At 57.1% G+C, this 9,878-nt stretch overlaps 2 protein-coding genes across 7 annotated transcripts in view; one reads left to right on the top strand and one right to left on the bottom strand.

Moving 5' to 3' along the window:
• The first annotated feature begins 47 nt into the window (after window positions 1-47).
• On the top strand, window positions 48-4,596 carry HOMEZ (homeobox and leucine zipper encoding). Of its 5 annotated transcripts, none has more exons than XM_025192787.1 (4): window positions 48-1,219; window positions 1,433-1,562; window positions 2,805-2,867; window positions 2,971-4,596. In XM_025192787.1, exon 4 carries the CDS (start codon window positions 3,025-3,027, stop codon window positions 4,561-4,563), a length of 1,539 nt encoding a protein of 512 aa, XP_025048572.1. In that variant the 5' UTR covers window positions 48-1,219; window positions 1,433-1,562; window positions 2,805-2,867; window positions 2,971-3,024; the 3' UTR covers window positions 4,564-4,596. The 5 variants fall into 5 exon arrangements, with proteins under 5 accessions (XP_025048572.1, XP_025048570.1, XP_025048571.1 ...); XM_025192785.1 differs by having other exon boundaries at window positions 1,397-1,562; XM_025192786.1 differs by having other exon boundaries at window positions 48-1,266; window positions 1,397-1,562.
• A 1,847-nt stretch (window positions 4,597-6,443) lies between these two features.
• The window catches only part of RNF212B (ring finger protein 212B), an 11,311-nt gene continuing 7,876 nt past the window's right edge, over window positions 6,444-9,878 (bottom strand). For both annotated transcript variants that reach the window (XM_006036505.3, XM_025192789.1), the window contains 13 exons: window positions 9,662-9,777; window positions 9,069-9,129; window positions 8,903-8,931; window positions 8,741-8,787; window positions 7,988-8,030; window positions 7,858-7,915; window positions 7,725-7,758; window positions 7,372-7,411; window positions 7,173-7,297; window positions 6,965-7,026; window positions 6,698-6,738; window positions 6,591-6,615; window positions 6,444-6,559 (listed from right to left, as the gene is read on the bottom strand). In XM_006036505.3, the coding sequence (XP_006036567.1) occupies window positions 6,591-6,615; window positions 6,698-6,738; window positions 6,965-7,026; window positions 7,173-7,297; window positions 7,372-7,411; window positions 7,725-7,758; window positions 7,858-7,915; window positions 7,988-8,030; window positions 8,741-8,787; window positions 8,903-8,931; window positions 9,069-9,129; window positions 9,662-9,777 (681 nt within the window). In that variant the 3' untranslated portion in view covers window positions 6,444-6,559. The remainder of the gene's footprint in view (window positions 6,560-6,590; window positions 6,616-6,697; window positions 6,739-6,964; window positions 7,027-7,172; window positions 7,298-7,371; window positions 7,412-7,724; window positions 7,759-7,857; window positions 7,916-7,987; window positions 8,031-8,740; window positions 8,788-8,902; window positions 8,932-9,068; window positions 9,130-9,661; window positions 9,778-9,878) is intronic.

The raw sequence follows: 9,878 nt of genomic DNA, 5'->3' as shown, positions 1-9,878 counted from the left end.
CTGGGGGGGGACACCTGTTTCCCCTCTCTGTTTGGGTTGGGGAGGGAGGAGTGGGGCGGGCTGGAAGCCCAGGTTCTCTCCCAGTTTGTGGGGGTGTGGTTGCTGAGAGTCTGCACACAACGGTGCTCTCCTAGTTTGGGGGGGAAGGCAGGGTTCGCTGGTAGCCCTGATGCCTGGGTTCCCTTTCTGTTTGAAGAGAGAAGAGGAGGGGGCTGCTGGGAGCCCGGATGCCTGGGTTCTCTCCCTGTTTTGGCAGGGGGTGGGGGGTGTTGCTGGGAGCCCAGATGCCTGGGTTTCCTCCCTGCTGCGGGGTTGACAGTGGGATGTTGGGGACCCAATGGGCTAGACCAACCCAGGTCACCTGCAACTCTGGGCCCTTGGGGGTGGCAGCAGGGCAGGCAGCTTCCCCACAGGAGGGGCAGTGCCCACATCCAGCATCTGGTTCCCCATGGCTCCCTTGGGTGGGTCTGGCACCAAGAGGAGCCACCACCGGGTTCGCTGGCAAGACAGAGAATTGGCCTAGAGCAGAATCGAATCCCATGGCTCTGTTTGCTTAGAAGGGATCCTCCAGATCCTTGGCCCTCATGGTGGCGGAGCTAAGCCATCCAGCTCTTTGGGTTGGCACCCTTCAACCCTTGAATGCTCCTGCCACTGACCAATCTGGAGCGTGGCACAGCCTAGTTCCCCATCACAATTGGTCTTGGGGTCAGTTCTTGGAGGCCAGATTCCTCTATGTCTTCTCCTCATGAAGGCCTCTGTGTTTGAGCGGCTTCTCAGTGTTCCCAGTTAAGCTAATGAGCATTGGGGACAGGAAGAAGACGGGAACATGGTTCTTCCGTGTATTGTAGGCCTCCCACTCCTTCTTTCTAGGAGAGCTAGAGGACTTGTATCAGCCTAGAGCAGGGGGTCAAACTCATTGGGGCCAGCTGACCTGTCTGCACGGACAGTTGGGGTGGCCAGGCCTTCTGAAGGCCGTGTCCCATTACTGCATGCCCATTATTTCCTGTCCCATTCCTTGCTCAAGAGAGAGCCATCTTCGCAGGAATCATTCCCAAGATGGTGGCCGGCTCCCAAGATGGCCTCTTGAGTGCTGGGAGCAGCCACAAGATGGCAACTGAGCAGTGACGGAGAGCGTCGCGGGACAGAGGCATCACCGAACCCAACCATGGGGGTAGACAGAGGGGTTGGATGGTGGTGATGGACCAGCTTCGCTTGCCTGGTGAGCACGAGGATACCTGTATCGATGCCCATAGGATGCTGCCAATGGTGGTTAGACGTTGCTCAATAGCTTTGTTTTGGAGGGGGCGGGGAGGTGAAGGCCAAGGGGTGGTTGGTCTGGCTGAGACTTCTAATAAGCATATATTGCCTTTACCTCCTGTTCCGTTCCTTGCTCAAGTGGGAGCCATCTTAATGGGGATTGCTGCCAAGATAGGAGTTGGATCCCAATGTGGCTTCTTGAGTGCCAGAGGCAGCCACAAGATGGCAGTGGTGACAGCAGCAACATTCATCAGATGGAAGCTGTGCTATAGGGAACAAGCAGTGAGGAGAGATGTTGCCCAACGGTAGGGATTGACAGAGGGTCAGATGGTGGTAGTTGGTCAGCCTCACCTATGACCATGAGGAGAACCAAGTTGGCAAACCTAGGGTGTTGCCAACAGCAATTGAATGATGCTTGATAGCTTCATTGGGGGATGAAGGCCAGGTGGTAGTGATGGTTGCTGGGGTTTTCTCCCAGGGAGGCAATGGAACAACGTCCGAGGGTCCCTCACTTGGTGATATCCTCTAGCAGTTAGTGCCCGCATCTAGCTGTCGTCCATCAGGCCTTAGTTAGATCTTGAAGGAACCTTGGCACTTCCCCCATTGGGTCAAGATCGAGTGAATCCCTTGATCTTGGTTGATGGGCCAAAGAGATCCAGCGGAAGAGATCAAGCCTTGACGATGGCTGGATCTTGAAGGAACCTTGATTGCTTTCCCCTTGTTGAGTCGGGATCGAGTCTGTCCCTCACTGATGGGCTGAAGAGACCAAGCTATGCCCACCAACTCATCACCACTGGTGCCCAGGTTTCCCACAGGCCAGTTCCCGCAGCATGAACAGGTCGTCTGATGTCCCAAACATGAGCAAGGAGGTGCCCAAACCTCCTGGCCCCCAGGTTCCTCTGGCATTACCCCTTTAATTAAACAGGCCATTCTTGGACAATCAACCAGCTTAGTAATGGGTCTTTAGGAGCTGCTTTTGGCAAATAATTCAATTACCAGCTCAATTTTTGTGTTAGGGGGTCAGATCATATGAGCCATCACTTCTCATTCATTTCTTTAGTTGTCTCTGATTAGAGATGAACAAATCCAGGGCTTTTTGTTTTATTTCTCCAGGTAATTAGCATCCGGAGTAATGGCTGTCTCTAATTAGGCTCTGGTCAACTTATTGGCCTCTCTTTAAAAAAATGTTTAATTAGTGGGTATTTATTGCCTTTATTTTTTGCTAAAAAGGAACCTTTTTAGGGCAGCCCGACACCTGGGTTTTGTCCAAGTTCTAGGAGAGGCGTAGGAGCTAGTGGGTAGGGCTGGCAGCCAGGACTCCTGGGTTCTGTCTGTAGTTTTGGGGAATGGGGTCTGGTGGGTTACAGCAAACACCGGAGAAGAGAATAGTGTCTGGTGGATGATAACCGAGAGGGTGCTGGCAGCCAGGACTCCTGGGTCCTCTCCAGCTCTGGAAGAAGAATGGGGTCTGGTGGGCGCAAGCCAGGTTTCTGGGTCGTATCCCATCCCATTCACCTCCACGTTGTCTCCACCCCGTCTCTCTGCAGGTCTTGGTGTCCCCAGGAAGACGTGGGGCTAAAACGCTTGAGCTTAGAACCCCAATACTGCAGGTAAGAGCCCCCCAGTCTTTACCGTTTCCCATGCTTCGCCTCTCCATCATGCTCAGGGCACCTCTCTGACATCCTGCCTTGAGCCTTCTTCTTTTCCTCACAGTGACTTCCTGGCACCAGAGGACCCCAGCCTGCCCCCCCACTGGTGGGCCCAGCCATGCCACCCAACAAGGCCTCCCCAGGCCATGCAGGGACGCCAAGCGCCCTCATCTGCCTGCCACCTGTCTCTGAGGACCTGCTAGTGGTGTGGACGGAGGCTTCACAGACCAGCGACCTGGACGCCCACCAACCACTGCTGCAGGCCTTCAGCCGCTTCCCCTACCCCAGCCTGGCTGACATGGCACTGCTGTGTCTCCGGCACAGCCTCAAGATGGAGAAAGTGAAGGCCTGGTTCATGGCCCAGCGTCTGCGCTGCGGCATCAGCTGGAGCCCTGAGGAGATAGAGGCCACCCGAGTCCGCCTGGCTGTCCACTGGGACCAGATGCCCTTCAGGGCGCTACTCGCCAGCCGGGACCCCCTGGCACAGGCTGGCAAGAGCCAAGGGGCTTCTGTGCCTGCCCCCAGCAAAGCCCAGGAGAGCTGGGTGACCTCAGTGGTCCAGACCCCAGGGGCAGCTTCCATGGTCTCCCCCTACCAAGCCCATGAGATCCAGGTGACCTCTCCTGTCCAGGCCCCGGGGGCAGCCTCCATCATCTCACCTTATCAAGCCCAGGAGATCCAGGTGGTATCTTCTGTCCCAACCCCCACTGGGTCCCGGCATAGAGCCCCCGAGAGCAAGCCACCAACGGGGCCTTCCCTCCAGCCCAGGGTGGAAGCACCGGCTGTGCCACCACCCAGCCTATATCCCACGCCGCCACCCGCCTACCGCGCCTGGATGGATTTCCCTGCTGCCTCCAGCCTCGATCTCCCTCCACAGGGTGTGGGCACAGCCCCCTGGGACCTCAGCAAGCCCTCCCGGCTCGGGGCCCCTGATGGTGGGGGACAGTCGGAAGCGGTGCCAACATCCTCCTCCCTGGCTTCCTCGCGAGGCCCAGCTGTGCCACCAGCCAATGGGGCCAAGTTATGGGGTCAGCACCCAAGCCCAGAAGCCCAACAGCAGCCCCGGAAGATCAAGCGGAAGACAAAGGAGCAGCTGGCCATGCTCAAGTCCTTCTTCCTGCGATGCCAGTGGGCGCAGCGAGAGGATTACTTGTGGCTGGAGCAGGTCACAGGGCTGCCGCGAACTGAGATCATCCAGTGGTTTGGGGACACCCGCTATGCCCTCAAGCATGGGCAGCTGAAGTGGTTCTGGGACAACACAATGCCTGGCTCCGGGCCCCCGGCCCAAGGCTCCGGGCCCACAGCCCAAGGTGCCGAGCCCCCGGCCCAGGCCACCAGGCCCCTGTCCCAGAGCCCCAAGCTGCAGCCAGACACAGCCCCACTGGAGAGCTACTGGGCTGCCCACTGGCAGCTGCGGGAGGTGGACGTGCCAGCACTGTGCCAGCAGTCGGGGATGGGGAGAGAGGAGGTGCTGAACTGGTTCTACTCGCGCTCCCCTGAACCAGCGGAGGTGGAGGTGTGCTTGGGTGAGGAGGATGGCGGCGAGGAGGAGGAGGAGGTGATGGCACCCGACGAAGAGGAAGAGGAGGAGGAGGAGGAGGAGGAGGATGAGGAGGACGACGACGACGATGAAGATGACCTGGTCCTCCAGGAGTGAGGGGCGTTGGTTCCAGAGACCATTGCTGTGGGGAGAGCGGCATGGGGGGCCTGGGGCATCTCCAGAGCTCACATCCTGTTCAGCCCAGTTTCTCATGCTCTGGACCCTGGAGGTCCGCCAGTTGCGTGATCAGGTACCCAGGCCTGTTGCCTTCTTTCATGCCTCATCTCTGGTTCTAGATCCTGTCTCCTTGCCCCTCTCTGTCTCCTGGGATCCAGATCTTGACTGATCCCTTCGGCTTCCCCTCTGGCGCTCCAAGGTCCTGGCTTCTCACCGTGAGGTCTAGAGCAGGAGACCCTGCTCCGCGGTCTTCCATCTTCTTGAGCCCCTGACCTTTTTCTCCCTCTTGCTCCAGACCCCGGCTTCCTCCTCCCCTCCGTCTGGACTCAGGTACGTTCCCCTCTCCAGACGTCCCCCGTTCCACCCTCCTCAACGTGCCTCTCTTTCTAGAGCCAGCCCCCCCCCACACTTTGAAATGGCTTTAATAACCAGGCTGAGGTCTAAAACCTCCGAGACACCGGGGTGGGGGGGGGAAGCCTGTGAATTTATGTGATGGAGGGCAAGGTCCTCCAGGTTTGGTTTTACAAACCAGGCCTCCTTCCCCGCCACACCCCAGCTGGGGCAGGGGTGAGAGGGATGGGCAGAAGAGAGTGAAGGAGGCACAGTGTCTTCCAGTTGTTGGTTATTACGTTCAGGTCTTTAATTTGCAGGCGAATGCCGTGGCACCGCGAGCAACATACGATTGGGGAGGGGGGGGCTAGGGAGGGATTCTCCTTTCTCTCATCCCTCTGATTTATCTTCATTCTTTTCCCTTCATCCTCTGTGTGGTTCCTCTACTCTTTTGGCTTTTCTCTTCTCTCCTTTCTTGTTCCTTCATATTTTTTTCCTCTTGTTTCTTTTTCACTCGTTCTCCTCCCTCCTTTCTTGTTTGGTTGATTTTATTTTCCTTTGTCACTTGTTTTTTTCATTCTTCCTTCCTTTGTTGCATTTTCCCAACAACTGTACTGACTGGGTTGTGCATGGCTCAGGTTTGAGGTGTGTTGATTTCCATCCCTCTCCAAAAATAAAACAAACAAACAGCCCTCCACCCCCCTCAAACCAAATAAAACTTTGCTGCACAAATTGCCTTGGGTCTGGGTGTATCGGGAATCCCACCTCTCAGTTCCTGTATCTAGACCCGGCTCTAGCAGGAGGAGGATCATGCTGATTTCTCTGTGTTGCTACGGGGGAGCTGGAGGGGGTTGGCCCCCAAATGCCTTCAGTCACAGCTGGAAGGAAGGGGAGCTTGTGTCCACTCGGGGCTGAGCTGCTTGTATCCGAAGCAGGGTGCTTCTGGGGAAGGGGTGTTCTACTGGCTTGGCAAGTATATAGAAGGTTGAGGGTCCCTCTGAGTGGTGGGTGGGGGACTGATAATGTCAGATTGGCCTCAGCGGTGCGGCTGTGAGGGGAGGCAGGGATGAATGTAGGGGGTGACGGTGCGACTGTTGGAGAGTGTGTGTATGACTGTCATATAGAGGAGGTCCTTTTAGGATCTGACTACAATGAGGGGTGGCGGTGCCTGAGTGACAGATTTCAGAGGCTGAGCATGTCTCAACTGTAGGAGGGTTGCGTGCAACTGACCATATGGGGGTACGTCTGCAGGTGGCATCAGACTACTGGTGTGTGATTTTGAGGGGGGGCTGACTGCGAGGGTCATGTTTGTTAAGGTGTGACTCTGGGAGAGTGTGAACAACTGTAGGAGGGTCCAGCTACATGCCAAAGGTGTTAGAGTACAAGGGCATCTGCTTGTGACTATAGCTGGCACAAGGCATTATTTGTGCCTGCTTGTGAGAGGGAGGCTGTCAGACAAGATGACTCTAGGGAGGAGGGTATGACTGGTGGGGAGAGATGCAGGGGCCTCTACACATCCCCTGGCTCCAGCCTGCCTGTAGCCTGACACACAGCAGGCAGGAGCTGTCCTGGGAGCAGGGTCCAGTGCCATCTGTGACTCAGCCTGCTACTGCCCGTGCGATCGTGGCCTCACCCTCCTACAGCTGGGCATTCCTGCCAGTGCTGGGAGAGGAGAGATAGTTAGAAGAGAGAGAACCTTGCATTTGGGCAGCCCTACCCTGAGCCCCTCCTAGTCTGATCTTACCTGCTGTGCTGCGAGGAGGCCGAGGGAGGGATGAACCGCAGCTGGGAAGAGAACAAGTGACATGTAAGGCACTGGCCTTGGGATCCTCCTACCCTGCAATCTGCTCCTTGCCACTGCATACCCCTTCCCCCACTGGAACTGGCCCTGTCCCCAAGTCAGCCCTGCACCCCCACCCTTGCCTATAGGGACTGATGCCCTGCCCCAGAATCGGGGATGGTCCTTTTTTCCTGCCTGTATGGGCTGGGGTGCTCACTCAGCCCTCCTCACCTGCATGAGCCGCTGTCTCATCAGGCTCTGGTTCTCTGTGGGGGTGCTCTCCTCTCCCTGATCTGCAGATTGGAACAAGGAGGGACAGTGAGCAGAGGCAGAATTTGGGCCACACGGGGACCCTCTGAAAGAAGCTGCTGGTGGGTGAGGGGGAAACTTGTTCTGCCCGAGTGCTGGGGGAGCAGCAGAGATTTGGGGTCCAGCTCACCTGAGAAGATGCCTAGTGTGAGAGTGGGGGTGGCACGACTGGATCCCCTGTCACCTTCCCTTCCTGCCAAGGGGTGTGGGGGGAAGATGCCCAGGCCAGGGGTCTGGGATGAGGAGGAGGAAGTCCTGTAGGGACAAGAAAGGGGTTGGTGGGGGAGAGGGAGCTGTGATAAAAAGACATCCCCACCCCCTGGACTCACCTGTAAGACTGGCTGTGTGTGGAAGCTGGTGATGGGGTGGCTGCAAAACAGAGAGCAAACGGTGAGGGAAAGCACGTAAATGGGGTGGGTGTAGAATCCACTCCTGGGCTCAGTGTGGGGCATGGGTGGTGGGGAGGCCATGTCGCCCCACGGTGGGGGTGGAGAGAGGTTGATATTGCCCCAGAGGGCTAGATATGGGGAATGGGTAGGTGGGTGAGGAGGCTCAAAGTAAGGGAGGGGGCATTCTCATGGGCACAATCCTGTCCTGGGGTCCTACCCCCCATATGTCTGGGGCTCTGAGGCCGTGACCCTGGCGTAGGACTTGGGAGCGCCGCATGCTCTAGGGTTCTTACCATTGCTGGAGTCTGCTGGGGTCCTGCCTGCAGCCTGCCAGGACACATGGTGAGTTGAGGGGTAGAGGTTCCATGGGGCAGTGCCCCAAATCCATCAGGTAGGGGGCAGGGATCAGGGTAGGGGGGTCCTGACCTGCCAGCTGGAGGTGCCAGCACTCCGGTAGGGGAGAGAGTCCAGCGAGGAGAAGCGGCTGTTGGGAGGACATGGGATCCATTACGTGCCTGTCACGGGGCATGGCTGGGCCACACACACGTGCTCTTACCTAACCACCTGGCTGCAGTGCTGGGGACCTGACCGCGGGGTGACTGCAAGGGAAGGCAGCAGGTTAGTTGCATGGAATTATGCAGCTTTTCACGCATGGCACATTAGCACGAGGACCCTCACAGATGCACGAGGAGAGTCATGTGCCTCGCATGCAATTGCACTGGGGCTGCGGCATGTGTTGGCAGGTAGGCCTGGGTGTGGGCATGTTGACCGGGGGGCGCATTTGCACACAGCCACGTGCCTCACCTGAGGGCCCATGCTTGTGCCATGGGCCACAAGGCATGTGTGCACCAACATGTGTGCAGGTCTGTACTATGACATACTGGGGAGCATGTTGTTACATTCTAACCCTTTGCACAAGGGCCTGTGTGATGCACATTTGTGTGAGGCCTCAAAAGCTTGTTTGCAGCTTCCTGTTCACACATGCACATTGGGGCATGGAGATGCATGTGCATGGGTTTGCACACACTTGTGTGCATGCACAGTTGTACAGTACACACGCTAGGCTTTTCGGGGGCGGACACTAAGATGCACCATCGCATGCTCAGACTCCCAAGCACACATTTGTACCAGTGAGAACATGCATGTGGCTTTGCACCGTTGGCATGCAGCATGCATGCCCCAGTTGCCCTCATTACACTGTCACAACCACTGTGCTGCCACAGTCCTTGCACACCCCCTGCCTTCCCACCTCCCCTTCCCCCCAGCCCCTACATATTTGCTCGAGCGCTGTGCCAGGCACTCTCTTTACCTTTCTGTGATGGGGAGGTGATGCCCACTGGTCGGGGTGTGTTGTTTCTGCACAAAGGGAGAAGGACTCAGCTAAGGTTACAAGATGCTGGGGGGTAGCTATTGCTTCCACCACCCCTGAATGTCCCCACATCTGCTTCTGCTCCTCCCTCCCCCTGCTGACCTGCTGACCTGACATCGGCTGGGGGAGGCCTGCAGGGAGAGAAAGTGGAGTTATCATCTGCAAGGGGGGTGAGGGGAGAGGAAGCAAAGCAATGACAAAGTAGAAGACAGCAAAAACAGCCAGAGGGTTGGGGCACATCATGGATGGAAGGATGGACAGCACTTGCCTTGAGGACATTCAGGTATTTCTTCAGCTCTCGGTTCTCCTGCCTCAGCAGCTCTAGCTCTCTATGGCAGAAAGCGGGTGGGGGGGGTGTCAGGAGAGGTGTAAGTGCCCCAATCTCCCTGCACTGCCCCCCATGGTATTCCCCCCCGCCTTAAGTAAGGCAGGGACATTGTGCCAGGATGAACATTGCATGGATGTGAGTGTAAGGGATGTTTGCAGGACATGTGTGTAAAGGGGTGTGCAAGGCCTGCATGTGATGGTGAGTGAGGAGCACAGCAGAAGGAACACGTGATGATGAGCATGCCATGAGGCAGGTGCCTGACAGTACATGTCCAGCAGGCTGGGACCCAGGTGTGTAAGGGAATGTGTGCCAAAATGTGCACTTGTGATGGGGAATGTAAAAAGGGATAACCTGGGCTGCACAAGTGTGATGACAAGTAGGAGTGTGCCAGTGAGGGCTGGCAGGTGTGCAAACTCCTAGATGTGCAATGAGCATGAGTGCCAGGGAGTGAGCGCGCAAGCATGTGAGAGCCAGCACGTACATGGGAGAGTGTGGAGGGGCTGGGATCTCCCCTGCTGCAACCAAGTACTCACCTGTCACAGGTGGTGAGTTTCTGGCGCACCTCTTGCAGGGCCCTCTCCGCCTGGGACGCCTTGTGCTTGTAGAAGGAGAGCCGGAGCTCACTCTGATTCTGTTGGAACCGCCACACCTGGACTCGGAGAGAGAGAGAGCATGGGTCAGGCAGCAGTATCAGGCCCGTCCAGGGGCACTGAGCAGGGTACTGGCTGGCTGGTGGCATGGGATTTGGGA

The sequence above is a fragment of the Alligator sinensis genome, unplaced genomic scaffold (assembly GCF_000455745.1).
Source record: "Alligator sinensis unplaced genomic scaffold, ASM45574v1 scaffold128_1, whole genome shotgun sequence".
NCBI lineage: Eukaryota > Metazoa > Chordata > Crocodylia > Alligatoridae > Alligator > Alligator sinensis.
The sequence above is the reverse complement of the archived record's forward strand: the minus strand, read 5'-3'. Positions and strand labels throughout refer to the sequence as shown.

Excerpts from the sequence above, each read along its gene's own strand:
- HOMEZ (XM_006036503.3), top strand. The coding sequence starts at position 3,025 with ATGCCACCCAACAAGGCCTCCCCAGGCCATGCAGGGACGCCAAGCGCC.